The 20394-nt window shown below is 42.7% G+C and overlaps 1 protein-coding gene across 8 annotated transcripts in view; it reads left to right on the top strand.

Moving 5' to 3' along the window:
- The window catches only part of Clip1 (CAP-Gly domain containing linker protein 1), a 123141-nt gene that overhangs the window by 18574 nt on the left and 84173 nt on the right, over positions 1 to 20394 (top strand). For 6 of the 8 annotated variants that reach the window (XM_038344665.1, XM_038344664.1, XM_038344666.2 and 3 more), the window contains one exon: positions 18586 to 18776. In XM_038344665.1, coding sequence (XP_038200593.1) covers positions 18692 to 18776 — 85 coding nt within the window. In that variant the 5' untranslated portion in view covers positions 18586 to 18691. Of the gene's footprint in view, positions 1 to 3120; positions 3303 to 11158; positions 11274 to 18585; positions 18777 to 20394 lie in introns of those variants that run through there. The other 2 variants (XM_038344661.1, XM_038344662.1) reach the window with 2 other exon arrangements.

Raw genomic sequence — 20394 nt, 5'->3', positions numbered from 1 at the left:
TCTTTGCTTTGTGTTTTTTTTTGTTTTTTTTTGTGTGGATGTGTTTTCAAACTCTTAGTGCTGAGCTATCAGTTTCCTGGGCAGTGCCTGTCTTCCTCCAGGGCTTCCTAGACCTTATACATCACCTGTCAAATAGAGACTTTAAAGTTCCTCTTACTGTGATTGCCATCCCCCGCCGTCTTTATCCCAAGACAAATTAAATTATTCAGGTTTTTTTTTGTTTGCTTGTTGTTTTGTTTTTTCGAGCTTTGGAGCATGTCCTGGAACTAGCATCTGTAGACCAGGCTGGCCTGGAACTCACAGAGATCCGTTGCCCCTTGCTTCCTGAGATGCTGGAATTAAAGGCGTGCACCTCCACCGCCCAACATATTATTCAGTTTTATATTAAAAAGTTTTATATTTCTCTGCCCTTCCTCTCATATAGAGTAGAAAGATGAATGGTGTATACCCAGGGGTCTTGACTCATTAATTGGCAGTGCTATTACTGATCTGATGATAAGAACAGAACTATCTTATTTTTGGCTCTAGATATATTTTCTGTATAGCCTCTGTCATTTTTCTTTTCTTTTTTAAATATTTATTTATTTATTATGTATACAATATTCTGTCTGTGTGTATGTCTGCAGGCCAGAAAAGGGCTCCACACCCCATTACAGATGGTTGTGAGCCACCATGGTTGCTGGGAATTGAACTCAGGACCTTTGGAAGAGCAGGCAATGCTCTTAACCACTGAACCATCTCTCCAGCCCCCCCCCCGTCATTTTTTGTCTTGTTTTGTTGTGAGATGATCTTGCTGTGTTGACTAAGGTAGCCATGAACTCCAAGAGCAAGCAATACTCTTGCCTCACCTTATCTGGGATTGTTGGCATGTGTCTGGAAATGGCCCACATGAATTTTTTTGAGCATTTTAAGACACAGCAAGTACAAATTGGGATATGTTGTAGACATAAAATACACAGTTGATTTCAAAGAACTAGTATGAGAAAAATTGTGTATTGATTGTACCTTTTCCCCACACACACTCATGAACATGCTAGGCACATGTATGGAGGTCAGAGGACAACTTGCAGAAGTCAGTTCCTTCTTTTATCTTGTGGGTCCTGGGGATCCATCTCAAGTCCTTAGGATTGGTGGCAAGTGCTTTTACTCTCTGAGCCCATATTGTTGGTCCATTGGGCTAAAAAATTAATTTTACTTGTTTCTTTTTAACTGGGTTTTTTTTTTTCTTTTGGAGCGTTGGCTGTCCTGGAACCTACTAGGTAGATCACAGGGATTCCCCCTGTCTCTACCTGGGATAAAAGGTGTAGATCACCATATCTGGCCATGCTTTATTTTAAAATAAAAATCCAGAATTGTCTTGCAATATATTCCTGTTGGAAAGTGATATTCTAGAAAGTACAGCATTGTCAACAGATGTAATTATCCAATTTAAGACTTCAGTCAATTCAAATAGCACTCGCAAGAGGTAGTAATTGAATAATTTACTCATAGCTTCCTTGGCCTAGTTTTAAAAAGAGCCTCCAGAATTGGGAAAATAATGCAGTCATCTAACAGTGGCTCAGGAGGTAAGGCATACATAGTTCTACTAATGTTGCTTTTAGTTTGATAATTACATCATTTGGCATTATTTTATGGTTTCTTGTTTTGCTTTTGAGTCAATCCAGTACTTTTTAAAAGTTGGAAGTAGAGGGCTGGAGAGATGGCTCAGAGGTTAAGAGCATTGCCTGCTCTTCCAGAGGTCCTGAGTTCAATTTCCAGCTACCACATGGTGGCTCACAGCCGTCTGTAATGAGATCTGATGCCCTCTTCTGGCATGCAAACATACATGGAAGGAATGTTGTATACATACTAAATAAATAAATCTTTTAAAAAAAGTTTGAAGTAGATCAAATAATCTTATAAATTTATTTAGAAGCAGGACATGCCAGATCTCCTGGCCACGAGGAACTTAGTCACTGAATGAAATGCAAACAGGGCTGGGACTGTGGTTTGTCACGATGAGCAGAGCACTGCCCAGTGGCCTAGCAGCTCAGAAAAGGAAGCGGTGGGCTGGAGAATTGTCAGAAGAGACAGTTGGTGACTTGTGCTGCCTTGTATTTTCATTTTGTTTTTTAGTTTTCTCTGCATATCCCAGGTCATCCTGGACCTCACTACATAGACTGGGCTGGTTTTGAGCTTACAGAGAACCATGTCTGCCTCTGTTTCTGGAGCACTGTGATTAGAGGTGTGTGCCCAACACCTGCTCCCCCCCCCCCTTGTTTTTAATTTTTAAAAATGCTTTGTGTGTCAGACCTAGACATACATGAAATTGCTTTTGAAAAAAATGCTTTGTGTATGTGTATGTTTGTGTGTCAGCAGTGGGGGCTCAGGCATGTGCACATGAACTCAGGTGCTTGCAGAGGCTAGAAGCATCGGATCCCATAGCAGTAGAGTTACAGGCAGTTGTCTGACATGGGTACAGGAAATTGAACTCAAGCCCTCTGAAGTATTTTTTCGAGACAGTGTTTCTCTGTCTGTCCTGGCTGCCCTGGAACTCACTCTCTAGACCAGGCTGGCCTCGAACTCACAAAGATCCTCTTGCCTCTGCCTCCTGCCACCATTGCCTGACTGCAGTATGCACTCTTAACCCTTTAACCTTTGAGCTATCTTTCCAGTCTGTTCTGTTCTTTCCGAGTCAATCCTGTGATTTCCCAGAAGCTTTTGCATGGCTGTAGAGGGTGGGTGGGGTTAGTATAGGATCCTATATGGGAGACATGACCCTGCATTTCTCATCCATGGGCCTCAGGCTCTTTTCAAGTAGGAAGTGAGATGGTTAAGTTGACCTCAACCAGACCCATGCACCTGTTGACTGGGCTTCAAACTGACCTTTGTTATTCACACAGGAGCTAAAGAACTTGTCTTTCCAATATGAGTGAACAAAGCTGGAAAACAAATGGAGTAAGCTGCCTTTCCTTTGTGAGATGTAAGGCCTCTGAAAGCTACCAGTGTTGTCTCTGCTTTCGGTGGCTGTGGCCCAGCAGCTCAGGTTACATTGCCTCTTCTGCATTGGGGGTGGGGAACAGCAAGTGACACAGCATAACCATGCAGCCACAGTTACATAACCATGACTTGGGTGATAGAATTAAGCGGTGAATGAACTGCCCAGGACCAAGGAGATGGTATTAAAACAGGTGTGACTTCTCTCAAGGTTGATTTGACAGTCAGCAGCAGCACTCTCTCCAGCTAGAATCCATCACCCCCCAGAGCCTCAGGTCATGGCTACCGTCATTTAGAACAGAATCTTCAGGGTGCAGCTGTCTCAGGTAAGGGGCTGGTTGCTCACAGCTGTAGGTTGATATTGGCGTGTCTACACTAGCTGGTTCTGGAACTTAGTTTTAAAATCCCTCTCCTGGCAGGAAAACTTCATCAACTGTCTTTTGCTCCCCTCCCACCAGAAATCTCAGGTTTAGAGTGAAGAGGTGTTTTCAGTTTACAGATGGAACGGGCAGCCTGCGCAGCGTCTGAGCTGTATGTCTTGCTCAGGGCAGTTAGTTCCCTGCTGCACAGAGTGCCAGGAACTGCAGCATGACCTGAGCCGTTTTATCACTGGCTGATGGCAGAGTAGTTTTACCTTGGCAAAGTCAGAGCCAAATCACTTCCCTTTCACTTTTGAATCCTTCCCCTTACTGGGATTTGAAATCTTAAACCATTGGTAGGACCCCAAAAGGGTGGAATTAGGAATGAATATTGATTAGTAGCCTCAGATTATAAGTGGGAATACTGAGGCCTGGTAAGGGTTACATAAATTATTCCAGGTCGGGTAGCTCAGACAGAAACCATCCATCCCATTTCCCGATCCATCTGCTCATACTATATTTTCTGAGTCAAGACTTTTTTTTTTTTTTTGAGGGGGGGTTGATTTTGTTTTAGGACCAGGCCTTCAGGTAGGCCCAGGCTGGCCTTGAAACTCCTGATCCTCCTGTAGCTTGAGCCACCCTTGCCTGGCGTGGGGGCATGGCTTTTTTTTTTGTTATTTGTTTTTGTTGTTGTTGTTTTATTTCTTTTTTGTTTTTTCCGAGATAGGGTTTCTCTGTATAGCCCGACTGACTGTCTTAGAACTCTGTAGACCAGGCTGCCCTCGAACTCAGAGATCTACCTGCCTCTGCCTCCTGAGTGCTAAGGTTAAATGTGTGCACCAACACGCCCAGCTAGGTATGACATTTTATTTTATTTTATATTTTAAAGATTGTTTTTAAGATATTATTTGTTCAGTGTTCTGACTGCATGTGTGCCTGCATGTCAGAAGAGGGCACTAGATCTCATTGTAGATGGTTGTGAGCCACCATGTGGTTGCTGGGAATTGAACTCTGGACCTCTAGAAAGTAGCCAGTGCTCTTACCCACTGAGCCATCTCTCCAGCCCTAGGTATGACATATTGAGAGTTTGGGGTTGGAGATTTGCGTTAAGTGGTAGAATGCCTAGTATGCTCAAAGCCTTGTTTGATCCACAGCGCTGGTGTAGTGATGCATACCTATAACCCTAGCACTCTGGAGGCTAAGGCAGGAGGATTGCTGTGGAAACAAGGCTGGATTACATAGCAAGGCCCTGTTACAAAAGAAAGGTTATTCTTTTGGGGGGCCTGGAGAGATGGCTCTAATGTGGTTTTTTTTTTTTTTTATATTTATTTATTATGTATACAATATTCTGTCTGTGTGTATGCCTGCAGGCCAGAAGAGGGCACCAGACCCCATTACAGATGGTTGTGAGCCACCATGTGGTTGCTGGGAATTGAACTCAGGACCTTTGGAAGAGCAGACAATGCTCTTAACTTCTGAGCCATCTCTCCAGCCCCGAGATGGCTCTAATGTTAAGGGCACTCGTTGTTCTTGCACAGGACCTGGGTTCAATTCCCAGCATCCATGTGGCAGCTTATGACCATATAACTCTAGTCCCAGGGGATCCGACACCTTCTTCTGACCTCCTTAGGTGCTAAGCATGCACATGGTATATACATATACATGCAGGCAAAATACCATATGTAAAAAATAATATAATAAATCTAAAAAAAATCAAGAAAAAAAGGAAGTTTTTTATGCCTCTGCCTTCTGAGTACTGGGATCAAAGGCATGCACCATCACTGTCAGGCATTTCTTTTTCTTTCTTTCTAAATTTGAGCATAGGTAACTTCATTCTTGTTTGGGGAACTATTTATTTTGATGAATAGTAAAAACAAACAAAAAATGAGTAGAATTGTTTTCATTTTCCTTGGGTCATAAATCATTAGGTTTTTTTAACCCTGCCTTTAAAGTTCATTTTACCTACCTTCTCCCTCCCATTCCCCTCCCTCCCGGCAGGGCTGCACGGCTTCTCCCTGACTCCGCCTTATTTCTCCCAGCATTTAGTTTCGTTTTCCCTGCCTATCTATGTTTTGCTCTGTAATAGGTCCAAAGTAGTTTCTTTATTCATTAACCAATAAAAGCAACACATATACAGAAGGACTTCCCACACCAGTGGTGATTCAAGGTGTGTCCTGAAATCAAGTATTAGCATTTAAGAAATATCTTTTAGATTTAGTTTATCTATTTATTTGTGTGTGTGTATGTGTGTGAATACACGTGTGCCCAACCATTCATGCATGTGTGTGCACTTATGCAGGTGCCTCATGAAGCCTGAAGAAGGTTCTGGATCCCCTGGAGCTGGAGTTGGAGGCAATGGGTGCTGGGAACTGAACTCAAGTCCACTGTAAGAGCAATTGCATGCTCTTAATCGCTGAGCTGTCTCTTCAGGCCTTAAGAAATAATATATTCTTTTTTAAAAATATTTTTATGGTTTATTTAACTTTATTTTATGTGCATTGGTGTGGAAGTGTCAGATCCCCTGCAACTGGATCTTCAGACAGTTGTGAGCTGCCATGTGGGTGCTGGGAATTAAACCTGGGTCCTCTGGAAGAGCAGTTAGTGCTCTTAACCACTGAGCCATCTCTCCAGCCCCAAGAAATATATTTTTTTAATTTTTTATTTTATTAATATTTATTGAGCTCTACATTTTTTTCTGTTCCCCTTCTTACCTCTCCCCTCCCCACTTCTATCCTCCCCCAAGGTCCCCATGCTCTCAAGAGATCTTGTCTTTTTCTACTTTCTACTTCCCATGTATATTAGATCTATGTAGGTCTCTCTTGGTGTCTGCATTGTTGTCTAAGTTCTCTGGGATTGTGGTTTGTAGGCTGGCTTTCTTTGCTTTATGTTTACAAACCACCTATGAGTGAGTACAAGTACATGTGATAATTGTCTTTCTGTGTCTGGGTTGCCTCACTCAAAATAATGTTTTCTAGTTCCATCCATTTTCCTGCAAAATTCAAGCTGTCGTTATTTTTTTCTGGTGTATAGTACTCCATTGTGTAAAAGTACCACATTTTTTTCTTTTTATTCATTCTTTGATTGAGGGGCATTTAAATTGTTTCCAGGTTCTGGCTATGACAAGCTGCTATAAACATAATTGAGCACATGTCCTTGTGGCACGATTGAGCCATCCTTTGGATATATACCCAAAAGTGGTATTACTGGGTCTTGAGGAAGGTTGTTTCCTAATTTTCTGAGAAATCTCCACACTGACATCCAAAAGGGATGTACCAGCTTGCATTCCCACCAGCAATGCAGAAGTGTTCCCTTTTCCCCACAACCTCTCCAGCATAAATTGTCATCAGTGTTTTTAATCTTGGCCATTCTTACAGGTGTAAGATGGAATCTCAGAGTTGTTTTCATTTGCATTTCTCTGATGACTAAAGATGTTGAACATTTCCTTAAGTGTCTTTCAGCCATTTTAGATTCCTCTGTTGAGAGTTCTCTGTTTAGGTCTGTACTCCATTTTTTTTGTTGGATTATATGATCTTTTGGTGTCCAATTTCGTGAGTTCTTTGTATATTTTGGAGATCAGACCTCTGTCTGATGTGGGGTTAGTGAAGATCTTTTCCCATTCTGTAGGCTGTCGTTTTGTCTTGTTGACCGTGTCCTTTGCTTTACAGAAGTTTTTCAGTTTCAGGAGGTCCCATTTTTTAATTGTTTCTCTCGGTGTCTGTGCTGCTGGGGTTCTATTTAGGAAGTGGTTCCCTGTGCCAATGCGTTCAACTGTACTTCCCACGTTCTCTTCTATAAGGTTCAGTGTTCAGTGTGGCTGGCTTTATTTTGAGGTTACCTACCTTTTTACCTTTTTATTGTGTATGATTTTTTTTTTTTTTTTTGGAGACAGGCTTTTCTGTAGTTTTGGAGCCTGTCCTGGAACTAGCTCTTTTAGACCAGGCTGGCCTCGAAGATCCGCCTGCCTCTTCCTCCAGAGTGCTGGCATTAAAGGCGTGCTCCACCACCGCCAGGCTTTTTTTTTTTTAAACAGGGTTTCTCTGTGTAGCCCTGGCTGTTCTGAAAGTCACTGTAGACCAGGCTGGCCTTGAACTCAGAGATCTGCCTGCCTCTGCCTCCTGAATGTTGGGAGTAAAGGCCTCCAGTGCATTTTTTTTTTATTTAAATCCCAGCAACCCTGGGAATTGAATATAGGGCCTCACATGTGCTAAACATACTCTATACTACTAAACTATATTTTCATCCCACCTACTTATTATATATGAGGTCCCAATCCACAAAGAATAAAAACTACCAATAATCTATTATTATTTGGGAATTATTATTAATCTTTTGTTAATGTTCCTTCCAATTTAAGAAATTTTAGAAATAACAAAAAGAGGGGCGGGGAGATGGCTTATTGGTTAAGAGCACTGGTTCTTTCAGAGGACCCGGGTTTGGTTCCCAGCACCCACATGCAGTTCACAGGCATCCCTAACTTCAGTTCCGGGGAATCTGACATTCTCGGCTCTCCTCCTTGGGCGGTAAGCACATGGTGCACGTGGTGCACAGACATACATGCAGGCAAATACGCACACAAAATAAACAAATCTGAGAGAGCAGTAAGTGGAGCGCGGTGGTGCACATCTATAGTCCCAGCACTCGGGAGATGGTGTGGAAGGCTCAGAGGTTTAAGGTCATCCTTAGTAACATGGGAAATTTGAAGCCAGCCTGGAGACCTTTTTTAAAAAAAGATTTTTTTTATTTTAATAGTGTTCTACTTGCATGTATATGCCTGTACACCACATGTGTGCAGTGACTACAGATGCCAGAAGAATGTGTCAAATCCCCTGCAAATGGAGTTAAGGGTGGCTGTAGGTCCTCTGGAAGAGATGCCAGTGCTTTTAGCTACTGAGCTGCCTTTCCAGCCCTACTACATGAATCCTTATTGAGAAAGAGAGGGAGAGAGCAGAAGGAAAAAAATCAGAATGAAGGTTTTAGGTCTGGGGTTTAGCTCAGCAGTGGTGTTTGTCTGTTACACAAGAGTCCTAGGGTAAAAATAATAATAAGAGTTCTGGCTTTGCTCTCTGTGCTGCAAGAGTAAAAGGAATAATAAAACTTGAATGGGCTGTAGTGGCTCAGGTCTCTGATCCCAGGGCTCCGGAAGGAGGGTAGTGAGTGTGAGGACAGCCTAGGTTACAAAATATAGAGAGTAGCAGATGAGACCATTAGAAAAACAAACAAGATAAAACAAAAAGATATTTATATATCGTATATCTGTATATCTGTATCCATCCATCCATCCATCCATCCATCCATCTATCCATCCATCCATCTACAATCTTTATTCTATACTGGGTTGTAAACTCGAATGTTCAGCAAGCATCTGACCATTTTGCTCTTTTCCAGTGAGATGGATTCCAGAGTTACAGCGAAGCTGCAGGAACTTTTGGCATTTTAAAAATAAACTTCTAATGGAGGAGGAAGTAGATTGGGGGGGGGGCAGAGGAGGAGTGGGGGAGGGGAGGACTGGGAGAAGAAGCTGCAGTCGGGATGTAAAATAAATTAATTACAAAAATGAACTTGTTCCGCATTTTAATCTTTTCTCCCCTTGCTTGGTAAACAGTAAATATTAGGGCTGGTGACCTTCAGTACCAGAGTATCAGGGGAAGGGCAGCAGTTATTTTAAGCTTGTGATTTACTTCCTACTCCATTTTCAGAATTCCACATTGTAGTCTAATTTTCTAGAACAGAAAAGAAAATGGTGTTTGAAGTTGAATCAAAATAACAACGTGCAAACTGGAAGGGTGTGTCCCCGTGTTCCTGGTGTTGAACTCTTAGGGGCGTGTGTGTGTGTGTGTGTGTGTGTGTGTGTGCGCGCTCATATGCTCACCTGTGTTGCTTCTACCACTCGGTAGCAGAAGATGATGCTGTCTGGGGTGGGAGGATGTCTCCAGACCAAGTACATACACTTTTGGCATCAGCTCCAGGTCAGGAATTGTGGAGCCTTCCCTTTTTTCTGCTTTGAAGTGGCGAGTCTAGAGAGGCAGACATCAGAATTCCCGTTTGTGAGGTCACCAGTGTGACCTCACAGCCAGATAGTTCAAAATGTTTCTTAGCTTCTAGGAAGATGTTAGCTGGGGCCTGGCCTGATCCCATAGATACCATGAGGTACCAGTCTGTCCTGTTAGTGGATTTGGGTTGTATTTTCTACAGTTCTATAGATAAAAAGTAGACACTGATGTCTCTGTGTTTTATATTCATGTATTCAAATTACACAATTTGAAGAATTATATACTGACAAGAACATCATTGTGACTCTCCTCGCAGGATAGTGAGAAGTGGAGAGCTCAGAAGCTGAGCAGCAGCGCTCTCTCTGAACGGCTGTATGGTGTCAGTGCTCTGTTATGTAATTTGCCATCACGTCTCTCTGCAAATAGACATAATATTTTTAGTTCTGTGAAAATACGCCTTTAACATCAGGCCATAATAATTTAGAATGGTTAGATCTAGTTATCAGGAGTAAAAATAGTTTATGACCTACAGACTTAATTTCAGACACATGACAGTTGAGAAGCTGTCAGCATTGGGTTTTGATTGTTGTCTTGAGGTGGAGCTGTAAGAGCCAGTGTGAGTTCATGCAGATAACCTCGAAGGTAGTTCCTGAAGGTTAACATAGGATTTTCTTAGGCCTTACCTTGGCTGCTCAGCCTGGCCTTAAACTTCTGACATTTCTTCTCCAGTCCTGGGAATCCAGGCTTGTACCTCTTCTTTTGTTCTTGGAACAAACAGAAATGTCATGGGGTTGTAGGAACTGTCTGGTTGGTAGAGAGCTTTCTTTTCATGCTCAAGACCCTGAGTTTGGTCATCAGCAGTGAGGGGGAAAATTATTCATTTTTTAATAAAAATTTTATAATTTATTTAGCTTTATTTTATGTGCATTGGTATGAAGGTATCAGATTCCCTGGAACTGGAGTTACAGACAGTTGTGAGCTGCTGTGTGGGTGCTGGGAATTGAACCCAGGTCCTCTGGAAGAATAACTGCCAGTGTTCTTGACCCACTGAGCCATCTTTCAAACCCAAGGGAAATTCTTAAAGAACTTTATGTTCCCAGATGCCTGAAACAAACACTTGATAAATTGTCACCTCCTATATTTTATTTAGGAGTTGAGTGTGGTGGGCATGCCCTTAATTCCAGCACTTTGGAGGCAGAGATCTCTGTTCTAGGCCAGTCTGATCAATGTAGCAAGTTCCAGGATGGCGGGACCTACATAATAGAGAAATGCTGAATGAAAAACAACAACAAAAGAAAAAATAGAGAAAGCAAAGTAGGAATTAAGTCTTGTAACTCTCAGTGTTTGACTCTGTTATATCAGGGGAGATTAAGACCTTTAATCCAAAGTAATTCTTTTTGGTTTTGAGACATGGTCTCATAATCTTAGCTGGCTTTGAACTTGATATATGTCCCAGGCTGGCCTTGAACTCATGATCCTCTTGTTTCTGTCTCCTAAGTGCTTGCATTATAGGCTTGTGCCACTATACCTAGCTTTACTTGTGAGTGTGTGTGTGTGTGTGTGTGTGTGTGTTTGAGACAGGGTCTCTCTGTGTAACCCGTGTGTGTGTGTGCATGCACGCATTTGTGTGGGACAGGGTCTCTCTTGTGTTTTGAGATAGAACCTAAACTTGTGTGCTCCTGTCTGGTAGATTGTGCTTAGCTCGGCACTGCCCTGTGTGCTCCCTTCTTTTCCTCAGTCACATGTTCCTGTTTTCTTTTAGGAATGAGATAACATCCACACAGATTGTAGAAATTTGAAACTGCTCCTTCCAGCATGCGGAAAGAGATAAGGAGGATCAGGAGTTCAATTCCAGCCTTAGCTACATTCCAAGTGCCACGTTACGTGAGGCTGTGACAAAAACAGGAGAAAAGCCAGCAAGCAAAATCCCTGAAATCGCTAGTAGAAGGTGAACTTTGACCTCGGGGCAGTATTTAACTGCTTTAGATGGTTTTTTAAAGGAATATTTGAAAAATATTTATTTTTAGGTGCATGAGTGTTTTGCCTGTATGTATGTCTGTGTACCACGGGTGTGCCTTATTTCTGTGGAGGTCAGAAGAGGGCTTTACATGCCCTGGAACTAGATGTAAACAACCATGTGGGTTCTGGGAACTGAACCCAGGTCTTCTAGAAGAGCAGTTGAGTGCTCTTAACCACTGCATCATCTCTCCAGACTCGGCTGTTCCTACTTGTACTTTTATGAGGCTGGTTTTAGGTGCTTGCTTGTTAAAAAGAGTACATGGTAAACATATACCCTGTATTTTGAGAAGGTTATGATTCTGACCTACATGCTCAATCTTTAAAAATTTGTTTCTGAACAGAATACTATTTTTCTGTAATTTCCTGTTCAAAGTTTAGAGAGAAGTTGTATCTGAGGAAAATGGGGACCTTGAATTTTTTTTGTTTGCTTTTTGAGACAGTATTTCTCTGTGATTCCCTGACTGTCCCGGGACTCACTCTGTAGACTACGTGCCTCTAACTCAGAAATCCGCCTGCCTCTGCTTTCCAAGTGCTATTTTTTTTTGAGTCAAGGTTTCTCTGTAGCTTTGGTGCCTGTCCTGGAACTAGCTCTTGTAGACCAGACTGGCTTGAACTCACAGAGATCCGCCCGCCTCCCAAGTGCTGTGATTAAAGGCAGGTGCCACCACTGCCCGGCACCAAGTGCTAAGATTAAAGATTTGTCCTACCACCGCTGGCTAGGACCTTGAATTCTTGAAACTAGTGATAGCTATTCATTGTGGTGCTTGCTGAACATGGTACCATTCTCATGGTTGGAAGACCAGCGGTTTTCAGCCTGTGGGGCTTGACCCTTTTGGGGTTGAATGACACTTTCACGGGGTCATCTAACACCATAGGAAAACACAGATATTTACATTACAATCCATAACAGTAGCAAAGTTACTAGGTTTGAAGTAGCAATGAAAATAATTTTATGGGGGCTGGAGAGATGGCTCAGAGGTTAAGAGCACTAGCTGCTCTTCCAGAGGTCCTGAGTTCAATTCCCAGCAACCACATGATGGCTCACAACCATCTGTACTGAGATCTGGTGCCCTCCTCTGGTGTGCAGGCATACATCGAGGCAGAATGTTGTATACATAATAAATAAATAAATCTTAAAAAAAAGAAAATAATTTTATGGTTGGGGGGTCACCACAGCATGAGGAACTTTATTTAAGGGTCACAGCACTAGAAAGATTGAGAATCAGCCAGGCAATGGTGGTGCACACCTTTAGTCCCAGCACTCGAGAGGCAAAGAGGGCGGATCTCTGTGAGTTCAAGGCCAGCCTAGTCTACAGAGCGAGTTCCAGGACTGTCTCCATAGCTACTGAGAAACCCTGTCTTGAAAAAAAAAAGGTGGGGGGCTGGGCAGCGGTGGCACATGCCTTTAGCTTTTAATTAACCAGCACTTGAGAGGCAGAGGCAGATCTCTGTGAGTTCAAGGCCAGCCTGGTCTACAGAGTAAGTTCTATGGCAGCTAGAGCTATACAGAGGGACCCTGTCTCCAAAAACAAGCAAAACAATGAAAATGAAAAGAAAGGCTGAGAATCACTGCTCTAGGTGTTATTGTGGTTAGATATTGAATTGTAACTATATTTGATACAATGTATACACCAAAGCTGGGGGGTGGTTGTGGACAACTTTAATCCCAGCACCTTGGGAGACTGAGGCAGGAAGATTGCCAGAAGTTCGAGGACACTTAGACCATAGCATACCATAGCAAAGACCAGGGCCTGTGGAGATGGCTCAGCAGGTAAAGGTGCTTACTGCCCAGGTTGACTACCGAGTGAGATCCCCTCATATGGTGGAAAGGGGGAGCTGACTCTGACAAGTAGTTCTCTGACTTCCATACATGCACTGTTACCCATACGCGCCCCCCATAAACAAGCAAACAAACAAACAAACAAATAAATATTTTCTTTTTTTTTCTTTTCTTTTCTTTTTTTTTTTTGGTTTTTCGAGACAGGGTTTCTCTGTGGCTTTGGAGCCTGTCCTGGAACTAGCTCTTGTAGACCAGGCTGGTCTCGAACTCACAGAGATCTGCCTGCCTCTGCCTCCCGAGTGCTGGGATTAAAGGCGTGCGCCACCACCGCCCGGCTAAATATTTTCTTAAAGCAAATAAGGGTCTGGAGAGACAGCTAGTGGTTAAGAGCATTCAGCTCCTAACTGCCTATAACTCCAGTTCATCTGATACCTCTGATCTCTGAAGGCACCTACACCCATGTTCACACACTCACACACCTAATAAAAAGAAGTATTTTCTGCCTGGTCTATAGAGCGAGTTCCAGGACATCTCCAAAGCTACAGAGAAACCCTGTCTCGAAAAACCAAAAAAAACAAAATTGAAAACCAAGCAAACAAATCCTAATAACATACCTCGTCCACACATAAAAGATGTGAAGATGTGGACTGTGGACTACACCATAACTCCATAGGGGATGAACACTTTTTTAGAATAGAATATCCTACTTTCTGGAATTGTAACTATAAGCAAAGCTTAAGAAATATAAAACAGCAGTCCGTGCTCTTAACCTCTGAGCCATCTCTCCAGCCCTCATGAATCCAGTTCCCTGCAACCACATGACAGCTCACAACCTCCTGTAATGAGATTTGGTGCCCTCTTCTGGCGCATGCAGACAGAACACTATATACATACTAAATAAATTTAAAAAAATATAAAACACACCTTTAAAAAAAAAAAACCCAAGGATACATCATCTAAGGTTATCTGCTTCTTTGAAATAAATACCTTGCTCCTTTAGTCTTGGGTTCTAGAGCAGATCTTAGTTAAATTATAAACTTAAGATATTAATCTAGGTCAAAAATTTTCAGGTTTGCCTTTGTCTCCAAGAAATTCTATAGGGCACACAGGACAGCAAAACAGTTGCTTTAGTGTTGATGTTGAGCAACACAGCTTCCTGTTTGGGGGCGGAAGTGTCAAACCTTTAGTGAGAAGGAGCAAGAAGGGGTTGTGTAGTCAGAGTCCTTCATGCTGTGCTCTGTGGTACTGCTTGGTGCTTTCAAGTAGGTGGTCTTCCTGCTCCGTCCTTTAAGAGCGCAGGCTAAACAGCAGCTGCTTTATCCTCTTGGAGGATAAACATTTCACAAATAGTTCTTGACTAAAAAAACATGAGGCACTGGGTGGTGGTGCATGCTATCCCAGCACTTAGGAGGCAAAGACAGGGAAATCTCTGTGAGTTCGAGGCCAGCCTGATCTACAGAGTGAGTTCCATGACAGGCTCCAAAAGGTACAGAAAAACCCTGTCTCGAAAAATCAACAACAAAAAAACCTATAAGGTATTATTCAGTGTTGTAAATGCAAGACTCCCGTGTGTGCATGCGCGCGCGCATACACACACACACACACACACACACAGTATTGTTGTTTGGAAAGCAAGGCTGTAAAGCAATGCTCTTTGCTTGGACGGGGACTTACGCAGTGTAGCCTTGGCTGGCCTAGCACCACGGCGGCCGTCCTGCTCTTCCCCAGTTTCTGGTATCACGAGTCTGAGCTACCTCCTTGGATGTGATTGACTGGAAAAATATATTCATAAGTTTATATACATCGACACAAGGTCTTTCATGTGAGGAGGTATTATTTATTATGGTGACATAGCCATTAATTTTTGGAACTGTTGGATTTTCCCTGTGTGCTTTGGATATAGTTTGCTTTGTTCAATAGCTGCGCATCATTCAACCTGGAGATATTGTGATCCAGATTTTGGAAATAGCTGATAGTGTTGAGTCACACCACTAATACCTTCTGAACTTCATTCACTCATTTGCTGGCTTTCTCTCTTCTCTCTCTCTTGAGACAGGCTTTCTGTATGTATCTCTGGCTGTCCTAGAACTCACTCTGTAGGCTGGCCTTGAACTCACAGAGATCCTCCTGCTTCTGCCTCCTGAGTGCTGGGATCAGCGGCAGACACCACCATGCTGGTCCTAGGCGGTCACCTTTAAAATTTTTATATTGATTTTTATGTGTATAAACATTCTGCATATATGTATGTCAGAAGAGGGTGACATGACAGAGCATCTGGTATTAGAGTTACAGGTAGTTGTAGCTGTCTGACCTGGGTCCTCTGCAAGAGTAAGAAGTGCTCCTAACCGCTGGGCTCTCCAGCCGATCAGGCAGTCACTTGATATGTTAGATTCTTTGGGTAGAGAGGTTGTGGGATGCCGTTGTCCAGTAGAACTGTCTGTGTGCAATGATGAACACTTCTCTCTGCACTGAGGCCAGTTAATTGTGCTTTTGAATGTGACAGGAACTCAATTTAACATGTACGGGCTAGATACATGGTTCCAAGTTAAGATTGCTTGCTAGTCATGCAGAGGGCTGGAGTTTGCTTTCTAGCACCTAAGTCAGGTAGCTTAACAACCACATCTAGGGTGTATTATGCTGTCTTCTTGTTTTCATGTGCGCTTGCATGCTCGTATATAGAGAGGGGGTGGTAAATCTTTAAAAAAAAGAAAAAAGGTTAGGCATGGCTGAGTATGCCCTTACTCCCAGCACTTGGAAGACTGAGACAGGCAGATCTGTGTGAGTTCTAGGCCATCCTAATCTTCATGGTAGCTTCCAGGTTATCCAGGGCTTTAGTGTGGGACCTCAGCCAGACAAGCAGACCGAAAAGCATGTGTAGCTGGTGGCTACCATACTTGAAAACAGAGGCAGAATATTAAGCTTTTAGTCTCACAGACTGGGGGATTACTTTATGTTAAGATACAAAAATGTGGGGCTGGAGAGATGGCTCAGTGGTTAAGAGCACTGCCTGCTCTTCCCAGCAACCACATGGTGGCTCACAACCATCTGTAATGAGATCTGGTGCCCTCTTCTGACATGCAGGCACACATGCAGACAGAATACTGAGAATACTGTACACATAATAAATAATTTAAAAAAAACATACAAAACTGTGTCAAGTAAGAGGAAAGATGTAGATAACTTATCTTAGTGCACCTTCCTGTGCCGCCTAGTAGAAAAGGTCGGACTTGGACTCTGCTCAGCGGTAGCTAGTCTTCCCAGCTGTGCTGGTCTTTGCCAGAGCGGCGCCCTAAGAATTCAGATGATGATCCTCCCGGTCGTCACACTGTAAGCACCAACATGGTGCTCAGGACTCTTCTTTCCTGAGTTAGCCCGATGCTGATGCTGGCAGCCCCCAGCTCTTATTTCAGACGGTGCAGGGAAAGGCTGCCAGCCTTTAGTTCCAGACTTTGCTTGTTAATGGTGGCTGAAGTGATTGAAACAAGTGAAACAAATGCAGGGTCTGAGGCGCTGTAGAAAGCTTCCGTTGTCTAGTAGAGTCTTGAAGTGTAAGGTCAGTAAGCTGATCCGTTTCTTAGTTGATCTGAGGTTCTTGAGCCTTTCCTTCAATTTACCTTTTAAACTTGATTTCTCACAAGATCTTCTGATGTTCATCCAATTCACAGGCCTTGTCCTTTCCCTCTTTTTTCCTTGGAAGGACATTGCAGGCAGGAAGAACCCCTGGGACAGAGCCACGGAGGAGGAAAAGCTCTGAGCTGCCATAGGGGAATTGAGAGCGGTTGCAGATGATTCATGTGCATGTAGTTGAGAAATTGAACTGCTGATTACTTTTTGATCAGTAATTTAGTAGTGGTTCTCAAATGCTCCCTTCAGAATCACCCGAATGACTTATTAAGCTACAGATAGCAGAGCCCACCTAGGGTTTGTTTCAATAGGTCTGAAGTCCTCATTTCTATCAAGTTCTAGGTGGTGCTGATAATTCACACTCTGAGCACCAACTGTAGAGCTGCCTATTTTGTGTATGTAAACCCTCGATGATAACACACAGTGGTGTTGCTGCTCTGGGCACAGGCTGGTCTTTCCATAGGCTACAAATCAGGCTTTGGTATTCATAGCCCTTAGTGCAGCGTTGGAACACTAGTAATGAAAGCAGTGAATGCTGAACATGCTTTCTTGGCACCCAGGGTTTTTCATTTTTATTAAATTAATGAATTATTTTTTCTTAGCCTGATCAGTTTCCCCTCCTTCCTCCTCCTCCCAGTTCCTCCCCCAACCTCTGCTACTTCCACTTATTATTTACTATATATGAATACATGTATGTCTGTCTGTGTACCGCATGCATGTCTGGCTCCTGAGGAGGTGGTGAACTTCCTTGTGGATCCTAGGAATCAAATCTGGATCCTTCGCAAGAACAAGTGCTCTTAATCACTGAGCAAACTCTCCAGCCCTGGCTCCCAGGTATTTTAAGTATCTGAACTAGAGACACTTGGTGCTGGAAGACCCTTGTAATGTAAAATGAAAATTTAAAATTTCCATAACTCCTAGCCAGGTGTAGTAGTGCAAGCTGTTAGCCTCAGAACAGGGAGTTTAATTCTGGCACTGGAGAGTCAGAAGCAGGCAGATCTTTATGAGTTCAAAGCCAGTCTGGTCTATATAGTTCTAGGACAGCCAGAGCTACATAGTGAGACCCTGTCTCAAACAAAACAAAGCAAAAACACATTTGTAAAGCCAAATAGGAAACAAAAATGAACATAGCAACAATTGGGAAACACTTTTTTTCTTGGTTTTTCGAGACAGGGTTTCTCTGTTTTTGTTTTTTTAAATTTTATTGCATTTTATGTGCATATTTCACCTGCTTCTTGCTTGTTTGCCTGTACACCATGTATGTGCTTGGTGCTGTGGAGGCCAGAAGAAGGTGTCAGATCCCCTGGAACTAGAGTTACAGTTGGTTGTGAACCACCTGGTGGGTACTGGGAATTGAACCCTGGTCCTCTGGAAGAGCAGCCAGTGCACTAACCACTGTGCCACTGCTTCAGGCCCGGGAAACACTTTTCTTAGAGTTCCTTTATATTCTTAAAAATTAGTGAAGCCGGGCGGTGGTGGCGCACGCCTTTAATCCCAGCACTCGGGAGGCAGAGGCAGGCGGATCTCTGAGTTCAAGGCCAGCCTGGTCTACAAGAGCTAGTTCCAGGACAGGCTCTAGAAACTACAGGGAAACCCTGTCTCGAAAAACAAAAAAAAAAAAAACAAAACAAAAAAAAAAATTAGTGAGTTCTCCAGAAGCACCCCCAACAACAACAACAAAAAATCCAAACAACAAAACGATGATTTCCTGTGATTAAATAAAAGATTAAATAGATTCCTAGATTAAATAAAAGAATGCATCACTACTGTACCCAGTTTGGAATTTGGACTAACTATCGTCCCTGTTCTCTTTCTCCTGATGTGTTTCTCTTTTCAGGTTTAATCGAGAGATTAAGTTCTCTATAGAAACACCCACATTTGTATGGATGATTGGGGAAAGATAGTGGTACCAACAAAGAAAAGCTGTCTGACCTTCCAAGAAAATGAGTATGCTAAAACCAAGCGGGCTGAAGGCCCCTACCAAGATCTTTAAGCCTGGAAGCACAGCCTTGAAGACACCTGCTGCTGGTAATGTTTACTTTTTATTTATTTTTTTAAATATTTCATTTTGAGACAGGGTTTCTCTGCATAGCAGAGGCAGATGGAATTCTGAGTTGGAGACTAGCCTGGTCTACAGAGTTAGTTCCAGGACTGCCACAGCTACGCAGAGAAATTGTTTCTTTGGAAAAGAAAATACAGAACAAAACAAAGAACAACAACACAGCGTGTGTGTCCATGTGTGCATGCACACTCACCTTCCATGCGCCTCTGGAGGTCAGGGTCATGTTAGGTATGCTCTTCAATTGTTCTCCACCCTGTCCACGAACTCCAGGGACTTTCCTGTTCCCCCCCCCCCCCCACACACACAACTTGTTTCTTTATGCGGATGCACCAATCTAAAGTCCTCCGAGCACATCACCTAGTGAGCCACACAGCCACTCAGCTAGAATTCTTCTTTTATTTCCAGGACAAGGTTTCTGTGGTAGCTCTGGCTGTCCTGGAACTCACTCTGTAGACCAGGCTGGCCTTGAACTCAGAAAGATCCACCTGCCTTAGCCTCCTGAGTTCTGGGATTAAAGGCATTTACTACCACTGTCTGGCAGATGGAGAATTCTTAAAAATCACATTTTTGGAGGTTATCCTTTCTTAATTTAGTTGATTTAGTGTGAGTAGTTAAAGTAATTGTCAAGTTAAGTCACTTGAGTTATTTGATCCCTATAGTTTTAAGAAGGTATTTTGATTTCTCTTAATTTTTCCAGATCTTTCTCCATGGAATTAGAAACAAACTAACAATAGTCTAAAGATTTTATGACACCAACTGAACTGTAGTTGGCTTTCAAGCCAGTAAGGAAGCTTTTCCCAGACATTTTATGCATAAGTGATTCAGTCCATGCAGGTGGCTCTAACACAGTGTTCTCAACTTCAATGCTGCAATCCTTTAATACAGTTCCTGATATTGTGGTGACCATAAAATTATTCTATTGCTACTTCATAATTATTTTTGCTGCTGTTATGAATTGTAATGTAGATATCTGTGTTTTCTGGTGGTCTTAGGTGACCCTCTGAAAGTTTGAGAATCGCTGCAAAACAAATGGTCTTAGGCTGGGAGTTTAGAAACAACACAAAAGTGTTGCTCACAGTTCGGACTTTCTCCCAGTTTTGCTTACACTTTTTTGGCGCTTAGGCCTCAGCCTAGATGTCAACTCTTGTTGGGGCTTGTCTTCTCCGCAGCACTCAGGCTACCTGTGCTCTTATCTCTCTGACCTCTATGAGGGCACAGACTGTGCTGTCTTGCTTTGCTTCCTGGCAGAGAACAATACCTTCCTAGAGATGCAGGAGCTGCTTAAATATGTAGAGGACGAATAAATACATTAAGTCATTTAATTTTTTTTAAGTGCCTTCAAGAGAGATGTCACTGCCTCCCTCCCTACAGGGGAAGAAATTAAATCAGAGAGCTTGTGTTACATCCTGAGATCATGATAGTCTTATTAGGAATGTGCACTTTTCCAAATTACACTAAATATTTAAAAAATCCTTATTGGATGACTGAATGGATGTTTTCAGTGTAAGTACACATTTCGGGCATATTAACTGTTATCTTTATGATAGGACAGAGGTTGCACTAAAGTATTTTGCCTTCCCAGGG

The sequence above is a fragment of the Arvicola amphibius genome, chromosome 10 (genome assembly GCF_903992535.2).
Source record: "Arvicola amphibius chromosome 10, mArvAmp1.2, whole genome shotgun sequence".
NCBI lineage: Eukaryota > Metazoa > Chordata > Mammalia > Rodentia > Cricetidae > Arvicola > Arvicola amphibius.
This window is presented reverse-complemented; position numbering and strand designations above follow the sequence as displayed.